At 36.1% G+C, this 14,227-nt stretch overlaps 1 protein-coding gene across 1 annotated transcript in view; it reads left to right on the top strand.

Annotated features, from left to right (window-relative positions):
* NAF1 (nuclear assembly factor 1 ribonucleoprotein) overlaps positions 1-13,486 on the top strand; it is a 39,242-nt gene extending 25,756 nt beyond the window's left edge. Inside the window, exons 6-8 of the mRNA XM_060011949.1 lie at positions 2,364-2,415; positions 5,615-5,717; positions 12,199-13,486. Of these exons, the coding sequence (XP_059867932.1) occupies positions 2,364-2,415; positions 5,615-5,717; positions 12,199-12,656 (613 nt within the window). The 3' untranslated portion in view covers positions 12,657-13,486. The remainder of the gene's footprint in view (positions 1-2,363; positions 2,416-5,614; positions 5,718-12,198) is intronic.
* Positions 13,487-14,227: the final 741 nt, after the last annotated feature.

The raw sequence follows: 14,227 nt of genomic DNA, 5'->3' as shown, positions 1-14,227 counted from the left end.
ATATGATGCCTGTGGCATGTGTCTGATAATATTTCTGTTCCCACCGATGAGCTGTATATTTGCCAGGTGTAAATTGTGTTGCCAGGTGTTAGCTGTAGAGCTGTTTATATCAGTTAGGTTTTTTTATTATAATTACATAATTAATTTTTGCACAAACCAGTGACATATGAATTCAAGTAGAATAGCTTTTTCTATAAACATAAGTTAAATGCTTTGGAAAGATGTAATGAATATGAGCCAATAAAAATATTGCCCAGTTAGGGGCAGAAGAAAAGACCTCAAGGGATTGGCAGAGAGTAGATCTTAAATCTGAAAAGACTTTGCACTCAGTTTGTCACAGAAGTCCCTTTGAAATCTACCTGTCTTTCAGTTGGAAACTTGAAATACAGGTGAAGCATTAGGGGTGTGGTTTTTGCAGGAGCTAACAGTGAGTAGTAACCCTGGTGCTTGTCAAACCCTGGTGCCAGTCCCAGCTGCAGGCCACGAGAAGGCCTCTCTACCACCTACATATTAAATCCAGTCTGAGTTTCAGTTATGGGAAATAATCTCTGAAATGAGATGAACATTTTATTCCTGATAATTGATTAAACTCATGTTTAAGAAGCCACACGATTATCTGAAGGAACTTAAGGTGTTCTTCAGGTTGCATAAGGTTAGTTTTTCTAAATGTTGACAAGAAAGGTGAATTAAATAGACAAAGTCATAGAGGTTTTAGTATGTTTTAAAATCATGCCTTAAATAATTAACATTTCATTCTGTTTGAATATTAGGCTGTTGCTCTGGATGTGCCATATATTTAGCTTTTAACAGATAAAATATTTTAGCTAAAAATAGATAGGTTGAAAATATTTTCTGAAGATGTTTTTAGATAGATTTAGAAGCAGTCTTTGTACTGATTTGCAAGAACAAGAATTTTGTCCTAGAAAGAAAGAACAAGAAACTAAAGAATTGGGAAATTGAGCCCACCCTGCAGAAACCCAGCCTGACAAAGACTTCTGTTCTAGGCTGCGTTTTTTGTGTCAGTCGTGGGGACTCCTTTGCCTTTGAGGTGGAGAAGTTCAGCTTCTCTCCAGCTTACCTTCTTCTAGTAAGGCTATTTTAATCTTAGCTTCCCATGAACTTAGTCTTTTGTTAAAGATGCTGTTTGAAATGTTGCTTGATCTTTTCTATAGTAGATTTTGATTTTCTGTGGTGATACCCTACTTGGGGAGCGTTTACCATTTACATCTTTAAGATTCCACACTAAGGGCACCGCAGGCCATCAGATGGTATCCATACAAAAAGGAGTCCTGGAGCTATGATAAATGCATGGGTGTAAGATGATAATTAAAAGCAGAAAAATCATTGGTATACATCGTATATAATGTCAAAATTCTGAATTAAAATTTTAGAGCAAACTTAATGATTTCATGTCGTGCCAGCCCACAGACATCTGTAAATTGATTTTAATGGATTGTGGATTAATGGATTAATGATTTTAATGAATTAATTCCTGAGAATCTTCCATTTATTTTTGAGATTTGGTTTCAAGCAGGGAGGACAAAATCTACTCCTAATACCTTGTAATATTTTAATGTAATTGAATAACAAATATTGTCAAACTCTGAACTCAAGAAGATTAACCAGATAAGATTTAAAATGAGGTTTCAGAAATTATAATTGTACTTATAATAGATGTTCGCGCTTTTGTTGGTCATAGAGTGTAAAACTTTCCACCAAAAGTAGTTAATGCTTGTGATGATACTGTCCTTTGGGGTCTCCGAAGCTCCTCGTCCTTCCCAGACTAGATGCCCTTTGTCTCATCCTCTCGTCCTTGAGAGTCAGTCTTAGAGCAAGCCTTGGTTACTCAGGGAGGATCGCTGATATTCCTCAGGTAAATCGAGGAAGAAGAATTTCATGTTGTGATCTCTGTTGCTGAACCTGTGAAGTCTTAGACAAGGGAATGCCTCGTATTCATTTTTGTGTCCTTGGCACCTGGAACAGCATTTTGACCTTGTGGTATTGGTTAAGCATCTATTGAAGGAAGTTTATGAGCTGAGCTCAGGTATCATGAAACTGTCAGTCAAAGTCAGAGCATCTGGAGCTACTTAGGAACTGCAGAACCACTTTGCCCTGCACAACACAGCCTCGGCTTCTCATTCTGATTCCCCGCTCCTAATAATTACGTGTGCCTTTCCCACGTCTTCTTAAATGAGGTAAAGAACACAAAAATGAGCCTTTATTCTTTGTTCTTATTTTCATATATATTGCAAATTAAGATTGAGCTTAGGTCTTCTACTTTATTATTTTCCATACTATTAGGTTATAAGCACTTAAATCTTAGTAAGTACCTTGACCCTTTGACCTTTGTTTTTCCCCCCTAGGGATAGGGGATCAGATGCATCATGGAAGAATGATCAAGAACCACCACCAGAGGTACACGTATAAGTCTTTTTACACAGTATTTGAGAGAGGAAGGTAGGACTCAATCTTATAAATCCATCATTTTACACAGTATTTGAGAGAGGAAGGTAGGACTCAATCTTATAAATCCATCAGTCTTGTAAATCCAATCTTATAAATCCTGAAGGAGGTCCTCAAGGCTGCTCACCAGTTACGCTGCCTTTTGCCAGCCTATGTGCTCTCCCCTGTCCCAGATGGCTTTTATACCGCCCAGCGTTTGCGATCACTTCAGGAAAAAAAATTTTCAGTCACATTTTAATAATTATCACCTTATCATTTTCCTTAAAATGTCCTATTTTTATCAATTCTGTTGAGGCCTGGCAAAGGCAGAATTGTCACTATTAAAAAAAATTGTTTTTCTTTAGTAAGTTCACCATGTGGGACGTGATTATACACCATCACATTTATTGATGGTGCTTTTAATAAGCTGCCTTTCTTTTGGAGGTACAGAATCATTACAGTCTTACCTACTTCTCCATTTTTTACAGTATAATTACCTCCCTAAAAAGAGTGTTCTTGTATTTCTTTCTTAAATCCATGCCAGCAAGACTATTTTTATGTCTCAAAGTAGCTTGATATATATAGTCTTCAAGTTATTAAAATATGAAAATTACAGCAGTGAATGTATACATTTATTAAAATAGTGTGAATTTATACAATATAAAAGAAAAATTGTAATTATTATAAGTGGGAGTTTTTAAATGTGCTCAGTAGTTCTGATGAAGTTTCTCAGTTTTGTAAATTCTTGGTATTGCAGATTTAATTTTGGTCATTTTAGATGTTCTCAAACGGTGCTGAAGGTTCATGGTCTATGTTAATTTCTGATTTTGCTGAAGCATCGGTCAGGGAGTGCCCACTTACATAGTCACTTAACCAGTGAGCAGTCCTAGTTTAGTATCCACACTGCCATGGGATTATGTTTTCTGATTTGTGTCATGTGTACATGTGATTTCCACTAAGACCCTGAAGATTCACTTAATTTTCTTAGTTATGTTCAGGACATCTTAAAAGTATTTGGGGATTCACAAAGGTCTTGAAACATATTTCTTGTGAAATCCATATATTCTAATACATCCCTGTTGTTTTAGACCTAAGCATTAAAGTTGTTAATTATGGAATTGTTAATAGTTTATAAAATTGATTTGATTGGGTTAATTTTAAAATTAAATCACAACATAGTTCGTGGGAATTGTTTTTTCCAAGTAGTCAACTGGATGTCTCTATTTCCGTAATATGAGAAACTCTGAGATTCTAATTTTATAATGATCAGATTTTGTCATATAGGGTTATTGCCTGGTCTTAATCGTAGACTAGAATTTGGAATTTGTGGGGTTTAAACTTAAAAAAAAAATCATGCCCTGAAAATAGGAAATACTGAACTGGGATAAAGGAGCATAATAGTGAATACATCTTATTCATCTCCACATCCATTTCTAACATGAATACATAATTTGAGTTGAATAAATGTGTTCACTGAATGCAAATTTAAATTAATTTTAAATTAATAAGAAAAATGTGAATTTTTCTCTGATTTTGTGAGGTGGTAGCAAAATATTGCCAAAGTAGTCGCTCTAAAATAAACTATTGCCAGTTAAGATCCTTTAATACAGCCCTCCTGCTTTTTTTTTTTTCTTAACATCTTTATTAGCATATCATTGCTTTACAATGGTGTCCTCCTGCTTTTTAGGATAATGTCCAGTTGTTTAAACTGGCCCCATAAGGGTCTTTATTAACTTCTCCAATTTCATCGTCTCAAAGTTTGCTGTGTAAGAAGCTTTCGCTTTGCCTTAGAGAACCATTTGTACTTCTCTAATATACGGTGCCTTTGCACGTATCCCCCACCCACCAAAAGTTTCCTTCTCCTTGTTCATTGCTGACTCATCATCAGAGATTCATCCTGGGTCTTCCGTATCAAGTCTTCCTTGCCCTCTTTCCTCTTTCTTTTGCCCCATAATCCCAGAGCACTGTCATAGCACTTGTTTATTGGCTTATTTATCTGTTTTCTCATTTGAACCGTTTCAGAGAAAGCAGTGTCTTCCATCTGATCTCAGTACTTTCGAGTGCCTGGCTCAATACCAAATTTAACATGAGCTTAAAACTTTTAGCACATTAAAGATCAGTAATAGAAGATCATGTGTTTCAGGGTACTAAAATTAGTTGATGTTTTTGAATTTGATTATAGATTCTGAGGCATATCAACTCTTGGTTCATGGAAGATTCAATCTAGAATATATTTCAGCAAGACCATACTGAAAATCCCATACAGAAACTTACATATGTATTTTATTTCTTCCTTTTAATTAGGGAACACATATATACACAGTGACCCTGCTTTTGTATTTTTTTTAACGAAACATAGTAATTTTCTGAAATTAATAGAATAGTAAATTACCTGAATTCCAAGAAATCATAGAAGTTATACATAGCTAATAGGTCTTGGTTTTTGGTAGGTTGTAACAGTGGATCCCAATTCTTAGTAACATCTGAATTTTCCCTCTTGTAATTTAAAACGATTTCTTCTTGGAAGTTGGGTCATTCACGTATCTGCTTATCAAAGCCTTTTCCTACGGTCCTATCCAAAGGGCATCCTAGTGATTTTCCCCACCCTTACTTTGCCTTATTATTTATTTATATCCCTTACTATACCTCACATTGTATTATTAAAATAATCCCTATAAAGTGTTTAAAACAGTGCCTGGCATATAATGGGTGTGTGTAAATTTTTGAATAAATGATGGGTATAACATTCACTTCCATTTTTATATTAGATCTGATAATTTATGTATTTGCTTATTCCTAACTACTCCTGTCTTTCGAATTGTTTGGCAGCTGGCACTATGATGAATCGTGACTCTAAACTGGAAGTCAGATTTCTAGCGAGGGAATGCCCATATCTGAAGGGTGTTTAAGATCAGCATTTTAAAGTTACCTATCTGAAACTTTCTAGGCATTCAAAACAAAACAATATAAAAAAAATCTTCAGTACTCATCTTCTGTGTTAGAGTCATTAGGCATTTATCAAAAAATATTTTATTTTTCTATCATATCTGATTTGAATATTACTGGTAAATATTAAGTATTGAAAAGGGTAACTTTTCTGTCAGGGTCACTGTTAAATATATACCATTGAATTGGTAAATGCATGTGACGTAAATCTATTTTTCTGTGGAAGGCCTTAGATTTCAGTGATGATGAAAAGGAAAAAGAAGCCAAACAGAGAAAAAAATCTCAGATTCAAGGCCGGAAAAAATTCAGATCTGAATTTAATGAACCAGGTGAGTTAAATGTAATATATAGTCATTTTTTCATCTTCATTTACATCTATGTAAGTTCCTCAGTAATAAAACTGAGGGAGACATCTGGGGGTCTTCTCTTTACGCTCTGGCATCTGGCTAGCATTGGAGGCATTACGCACAGCATGCGATGTGGTGGGAGAGTCACAGGGGATATTCATTGGTGGTTTTTCAGGCTCATGGATGTAAAAATGGCTCCTAGGGGTAAAAGGCAAACTAAGCCTTGGTAGAATCATTTGTACTCATCAGTACTTTTTTTTTTTTTTTACAAAGCTGTTTGCTTCCATTTTTAGAATTAAATGATATGGTGCTTAAGCTAAAGTCAAGGTGTTTTATTTCCTATTGACATAATGCAATCACAGAAGAAAGTCTTCATGTTGCCTTCTTATATCCACATCCACTTCCCTCCTCCTGCCTCTTCCTCAGCTCCTGACAGCCACTGATCTTTGTGCCATTTCTGTGATATATTTTGTCCTGTCAAGGATGGTTATATAAATTAATGATTGGGTTTTGTCACTGAGCACCGTTTTCTGGAAATCATCTAGATTGTTGTATGTATCAAGTTTCTTTTCATTCCAGCGTAGTATTCTGTGGTGTGAATATACCACAGGTAGTTTAACCATGCATCCATTGAAAGACATTTGGATTGTTAACAGTTCGGGGTTTTATGAAGAAAGCTGCTTTATATGTTCGTGCACAGATTTTTATGTGAACACAAATTTTCACATATCTCTGGGATAAATGTCCAAGAGTACAGTCGGGTTATATGATACAGTTGCAAGTGGACAACTTTGGGGTCAGGGGCACTGACACACACACAGCCCAATGTAGTTGAAAATCTGTGTATAACTTACAGTTGGTCCTCTGTATCTGCAGTTATGCATCTGTGGATTCAGCCAACCCTGGATAGTATAGTATGTATTTATTGAGAAAAATCTGCTTATAAGTGGACCTGTGCAGCTCAAACACATGTTATTTGAAGGGTCCACTGTAGTTGCATGTTTAGTTTCTTGCGAAACTGCCATACTGTTTTTCGTGTGGCTCTACCACTTTACGTTCCTGTCACCAGTGTATGAGTGGCCCAGTTTGTCTGCATTCTCACTAGCATTTGGTATTGTCATTATTTTTTATTTTAGCCATTCTGATAGGTATGTAATGATATGTAATTGTGATTTTTAACTTGCATTTTCCTAATGACTAATGATATTGAACAGCTTTCCATGAGCTCATTTGCTATCTGTGTATCTCTTCAATGATGTATTTGTTCATGTCTTTTGCCCATTTTCTAATTGTATTTCTGTGTTTTACTCTTGAGTTATGAAAGTTTGTACATAATTTCTTCCAGTCTATAGCTTGTGTTTTTATCCTCATGAAAGGATCTTTTGCAGAACAAAAATTTTTTATTTTGATGAAGCCCAGTTTATCTGCTTTGCTTGTATAGAGTCTGAGAATTTCTTTCCTAGACCTACCTCCCAAAGATTTTCTCTCTCTCTTTTTTTTCTGAAAGTTTTCAAGATTATTTTAGCTATTTTAGTTCCTTTGCCTTTCCATATGAATTTTAGAATAAACTTCCCTATATTGACAGAAAGTCTTGCCAGGATTTTGATAGGAATTGGGTTAAACCTGTATGTTGGTTTGGAGAGAATTGACATCTTAACTGTATTGAGTCTTCCATTCCACAAACATGGTATATATACATCACCATTAATTTAGATCTTTAATTTCTTTCACCAGCATTATGTAGTTTTCAGAATGCGAGTCCTGTACATTTTTTTGTCAGATATACACCTGAGTATTTCATTTTTGGGGAATCATTGTAAATGGTGTTGCATTTTTAATTCATGTTCATGTGTTCATTTTTAGAATACAGAAATACAATTACTGTTTCTGTGTTTAGCTTGTATATTGTGAGCTTGCTGAACTCACTAGTTCTAGGAGTTTCTCCCTTGAGATTTTCAATGTAGACAATTATGTCAATGGAAGTTAAGAACAATGCCCCCCCCCACAGTCTGTATGCATATTTAGCTCTCTTTCTCACCATTACTAGCTATAATTTCTGGCACTATATTGAGTAAATATGTTTTGTTCCTGGTCATAGAAGAAAACATTCAGCCTTCCACCATTAAGTAAAATGTTAGGTGTAGGGGTACTGTAGATGTCCTTTATCAAGTTGAGGAAGTTTCTGTGTAGTTCTGTTTTCCCTGAGGTTTTTTTCAGGAATCATGAATTTTGTCAGAATTTTAAATTCTGACAATTGTTTTTCTGCATTGATTGATAAGATCACATGACTTTTTCATTACCTTGTTAGTAAAGTAGATTACATTGGTTTTAGAATATTGAATGAGCATCATGGGAATAAACTGTGGTGTATAATTGTTTGTATATGTTGTTGAATTTTGCTCATATTTTGATAAGGATTTTTATGTTTATATTCATGAGGAATATTGGTCTTTCTCTTCCTTCCTTCCTTCCTTCCTTCCTTCCTTCCTTCCTTCCTTCCTTCCTTCCTTCCTTTTTCTTTTTCTTTCTCTTTCTCTCTCTCTCCCCCTCTCTCTCTCTTTCTTTCTCTCTTTCTTTCTCTCTCTCTCTCTCTCTCTCTCTCTCTCTCTCTGTCCCTCTCATTTTTTTTATGTGGTTTTGATGTCGGCAGAAGCTTCCAACTAGCTTCATAAAATGACTTGGGAATTTTTTTTAAATTATTTTCTTGAAAACATTTTGTAGATTTGGTATTAATTGTTTAAATGTTTGGTAAAAAGTCTCCAGTGAATCACCTCAGCCTGGAGTTATCTTTTTTTGGGAGACTTTTAATTACAAGTTCAATTTCCTTAATAGTGATATCTTTTTCACATTCGATAGATTATAGTAGGTTGTGTTTTTCAAGGAATTGGTCCATTTCATCTAATTTGTCAAGTAATTTGTGTAGAGTTGTTTACAATATTGCCTTAACATCCTTTTGATGTCTTTCCTGATATCGATCATTTGTGTCTTCTATTTCTTTGTCAGTTTTGCTTGGAGGATAGCCAATTATGTTGCTTTTTCACAGAGCCAGTTCTTTATGTCATTTAATTTTCTTTATTGTTTTTCTGTTTGCAGTTTCATTCTTTCAGCTCTTTATCATTAACTTTCTGTTGCTTGCTTTGGGTTTATTTTGTTCTGGTTTTTCTAGGTTCTTGAGGTGGGAGCTTATATTATTTACTTAAGACTTTACTGCTTAAACTTGTTCCACAGATAGTGGTGTGTTTTATTTATTGTGATTTAGCTTAATGTTCCTTTGTTTGTTTTTATTTACCTTGAGACATCCTCTTTGACCAATGGATTATTTAGAAGAGTATTATTTAGTTTCCAACTGTTTGGAGATTTTTCTGTTATTGATTTCTATTTTTGATTCCATTGTGGGTTGAGAACGCAATCTGTATGATTTCAATTCTACATTTTAAAAAAAGTTTTGTGGAATATGGTCTATCTAGGAATATGATTTGGGGCAGTTGAAAGTAATGTGTATTTTGCTGTTGTGTGGTGGAGTGTTCTATAAATGTCAATTAGATCTTGTTAGTTGATGGTGGTATTGAAATTTTCTCTAGCCTTAGTGATTTTATGTATAAGTGTTTTGTCCGTTGTTGAGAGAGAGCATGTGGTTGGGGCATGCACATTTAGGATTACTATATTTTCTTGGTAGATAACCCCTTTATCATTATAAAATGTCCCAGTCTTTGCTCTGAAGCCTGTTTTATCTGATATTAATGTAGCTAATCCTTCTTTCTTTTGATTAATGTTTGCATATTATAGCTTGTTCCATCCTTTTACTTTCAACATGACTGGATCATCTGAAATGTTTCTTGTAGATTGTAGTTATGTTTTTTAATCCACTCTGCCAACTTCTGTGTTTTAATTGGTATATTTAGACCATTTATATTTAATGTAATTATTGATATGTTTGGGCTTTAAATCTGTGTTTTTCTGTATTCTCTCTAGTTTTTATTTCTCTGTTGTTTTTCTGCCTGCTTGTGGTTACTGTAACATTTTTTAGAATTCCATTTGCATTTATCTGCGGTGTGGATTGTATCAGTTAGTGTGGTTTTCTTTCAATGGTTGCTTTAGGTCTTAAATTTTATATACATAAGTTATCACAATCTGCTGTTGTCGTTTTACCAGTTTGAGTGCAGTGTAGAAACCTTGCCTCTCTAGACGTCCCTTTATTTTCCCTTGTTAATAATATAAATTGCTTTAATGTTTCCTATGTATACAATAAGAATCACATTAGCGGTTATAATTTTTGTTCCAGCCATCAAACATAATTTAGAAGACTCAGTCACAGAAGGAAATTCTACTGTATTTACTCCTGTTTTTGCTTACTGTGTTCTTCTTTCCTTCCGGATGTCTTAACAGTCTTTCCTTTTATTGTTTCGGTTTAGAGAACTTGCTTTAGTCATTCTATTAGGGTAAGTCTGCTGGAGATAAATTTGTAGCTTTTCTTCGTCTGAGAAAGTCTTTGATTTCCCTTTTTCCTTAGGATATTTTCACTGAATATAGAATTCTAGATTGCCAGTTTTCTTTCAGCACTTGAAAAATGTTGTGCCACTTCTTTCTGGCCTCCGTGGTTTCTGAAGAGACATCTACTGTCGTTCAAATTGTTTTTTTCATGTGGGTAAGGTATCATTTCTCTCTTCCTCTGCTTTCATGTTTTTTCTTTGTTTTTAGTTTTTAAAAGTTTGTGATGTTTCTTGGTGTAGACTTCTTTGGGTTTATCCTGACTGAAATCTATTTCGCTTTTTGAATCTGTGGGTTTATGTCTTATGCCATATTTGAGAAGTGTTCAGTCATTATTTCTTGAAATATACCTTCTCCCTCATTTTTCTTCTCCTTTCCTTCTAGAATTCTGAAGATGTAAATATTAGTTATTTTGTTACAGTCCCACAGATCCCTGAAGCTCTCTGTTTATTGTTTCCCCAGTTTATTTCCTTTCTTCTTTTCAGACTAGATACTTTTCGTTGTTCTATCTTCTCTCTTCTGTCCCTTCGTTCTACTGTTGAGCCCTCCCTTCAGTTTTTAATTTTGGTTATTAAATTTTCAGTTCTGAAATTTATTTTTCTTCTTTGTTTTTTTTTTTTTTTTGCTGAGGCTTTCTATTTTTTACTTGTTTCAGTGTGTTCCTAATTTTTTATTGAAGTGTTTTTATGATGACTACTTAAAAACATTTCTTGATAATTCTAACATCTTTGTCTTCTTGATGTTGGCCTCACTTAGTTTTCCTTTTTCATTGAGTTTCAAATCTTTGTGGTTCTAGGTATGACGAGTGGTTTTTAATTGAAACGTGGACATATTAGTTATTATGCTGTTTTTGTTTTTAAAACTGTTCTGGCGGGGAAAGGAGGGAGGTTGCGTTATTACTGTTACTACCAGGTGGGGATAGGAGTTAAGCTTTTCTTTATAACTTCTGTTGACATCTGAAGCCGGGGGTGAATCATTACTGCTGCACACGGGCATGCCTCCTCTTGTGTCTGGTGGGGGTAAGAGTGCTTCTGGGCAGGCCTCCTTTTGTGTCTGGTGGGGGTAAGAGTGCCTCGTTACTGCTCCTGACACCATGGGGGATGGCCTTGTTATGCTGGGCACTGATGAAAGTCCTGACTCTCCCAGGTTTTCTCTGACTCCACCCCAAGTACAGGAAGTGGAGGAACACTGTGTTGCTGCTGGTGGAGATGCAAGTCCAGGTTCCCCATGAGGTCTCCACTGTCTTTGAGGGGAGGCTGGAAACTGGCTCCCTGCTCAGCCTCTTCTGACCACCCTGGTTGGGAGAGCTAGCCAGGCCCCTTACTCAACCTTTGAGAATGTGAGTGAGGTTCCTGTCCAGTTTTCTCTGTGATGTTTGACTGAAATCAACTGGTTATTGTCTCAAAGTTTTGTCTTGCTTTCCCTTACCTGATCTCTGGCCTTTTGGATTCATTTAAAATTGATAATTTTAAGCCTTATAAAATTGTAATTACTGTAAGGTATACTGGAAGTTAAAGAAGACATTATTGAAATTTTAAGCAGTGGTTTTTTTTTTTACTAGGGGTTTTTTTTTTTTATAGAAGCCTCTAGCGTTATTCTTTTATTTATTTATCTGTTTAATTTATTTATTTTTATATTTTATTTTTGGCTGTGTTGGGTCTTCGTTTCTGTGCGAGGGCTTTCTCTAGTTGCGGCAAGTGGGGCTCACTCTTCATCGCAGTGCGCAGGCCTCTTCACTCTCGCGGCCTCTCTTGTTGTGGAGCACAGGCTCCAGATGCACAGGCTCAGTAGTTGTGGCTCACGGGTCCAGTTGTTCCGCGGCATGTGGGATCTTCCCAGACCAGGGCTTGAACCCATGTCCCCTGCATTAGCAGGCAGCTTCTCAACCACTGCGCCACCAGGGAAGCCCCTAAACAGTGTTTTTTGATGTATTAAAGTTAATTTTAATTTTGTTTTTATGCTTTTTTCCCCAAAGGTGAAGATTTTGCAGAAGTACATCAGAATTGGAATGTTCATAGCTCTGCTTCAGAGCCTTCAAAAGGATATCACAGCAGAGAATTTACACGAGGGTTTTCCCGGGGCAGATATCCTCGGTCTTGTCCTGGCAGGCCCCCACCTCTGCAGTTTTATAACTCAGAGCACATGGTACCTCAGGAGACTTCAGGATTTCCACCCCAGAGACAGGATGGCCCTATGATGCCACAGTATCCCTTCCCTCCTCCCGGGTTTGACATGCATAACTTCTCACTCCCTCCCCCTCCACCACCCCCACCACCTGCATCTGCAAACATGGGCTGGGCTGCCCCTGCTGTGGCACCTCACCCGTTAATTCCCCTACCGTACTCCCTCCCCCCACCTCCGCCCCCCCCACCTCTGCCTCCCCCCTCCTCTTCTGGAGATAGTAATGCTTCTCATTTTGGTCCTTACTATTAGGTGGATGTATGCATTTCCTGAGAAATGTGGAATATATATATATATATATATATATATACACACATGGGTGCACACGCGTGTGCGCGCGCACACACACACACACACATATATATATAGGAAGGATTTTTTTAAAAGAGATTATGTAGCTAGATTTTTAAAACATTATAAATTACTAAATGGTTCCTTCAGTTGTAAGTTGATATATATTGTAATCTTTGTGAAATTGTATTCATGAAAATTTAACATTAAACTTCGTGGGGGGATCCAAATGTGGTATTAAAACTTTGAACACCACCCAGTTAAACAGTATGTGTAGATCTAATAATAATAGATCTGGAGCAACTTTCATCATGTATTAAAACGTACTGAGCATATTGATTATGTTTTTGGTATATCTGAAAATAAGATGTTAAGTCCTATTGAGAGTCTTTAAAATAAACTATTTTTATAAACTTATACTTTGAAAATTGATTTTCATTGTAAATGCCGTTTACTAATAAACATAAATGTCCTAACTTTTTTTTTTTTTTTTTAAAGCAAGTGAAGGGTACAAAGAAGAAAAGCCTTAGGTCTTGGCAGCAGTCATGTCTATAATTAAAGTTAATATTTATTTATTTTGCACAGGCAGGCTTTCCATTATCTATGCAAATTTCCATTATTTGGGCATGATCCAGTAGGCTTTACTGTTTAACCACGTAAGGAGACACAAGGATTATTCACAGTAGCATGTATTTACCGCCACACTAGGAGACTGTGTCTCCATATCTGTTTCCCAGATGCTCGGATGCCTGGCACAGAATAAGTACTTAATAAATATCTATTGAACGACAGACTGAATTTAGAGTTTTTAATTAAATGACCAGTGAATATTATTTTACATGATTCATGTACTCATGAAACATAAACGTAAGGAAGTTAGAGAATTTGAGAGATAGAAGAGGCCTTGGGAATAGCCGGAACTAGTCCTAATTTAATAAGTACGGAGCAGCCTGACTAGGGGCTCCAGGGAAGTTAGGTCACCAGGGTCGCCAGTGGGGTGGCAAGGAGTTAAACCTAGTTCTGATTCTCAGACCAGCACTTTCTACTAAATTGGTGTTTTTCAATCTTTCGTTCCTTGACGCTCTTACAAAATAGTACTTGTATGCACATTGGGGTAATCTGCTAATTTATCACAAGCCCCTGGACTCTGGTTGCACCGAGACCCCACTTCGCCTCCCTGTGGGCTGAGGAGACTCTTTTCAGGGTTACCGGGTAATAAGGTGAGAGGTTCTTGCTCTGGTAATACCTTGGCTTTATCATGTTGTGCTTTATGATTCTTTCTTGAAACATTACTGCAGCTTCTCTTTAGGAGTTGTCTTCATAGATTATGGCGCTGTCTTCTGGTTGATGGAATATTGTAAGAGTTAAATGAGATTATATCTAAGAACACTAAGAAAACCCCAAAACTTTTTTATAAAAATGGGAAGAGTGAGATGTTGCCATCCAGTTACAGCAAATCAGTAAGCTGTTATAATCACCATGGCATTTAGAAAATCTTTAGACCTCTGTCCAAAAGTAGTCGGTAGATATTT

Source organism: Delphinus delphis, chromosome 5, assembly GCF_949987515.2.
Source record: "Delphinus delphis chromosome 5, mDelDel1.2, whole genome shotgun sequence".
Taxonomy (NCBI): Eukaryota; Metazoa; Chordata; class Mammalia; order Artiodactyla; family Delphinidae; genus Delphinus; species Delphinus delphis.
The sequence above is the reverse complement of the archived record's forward strand: the minus strand, read 5'-3'. Positions and strand labels throughout refer to the sequence as shown.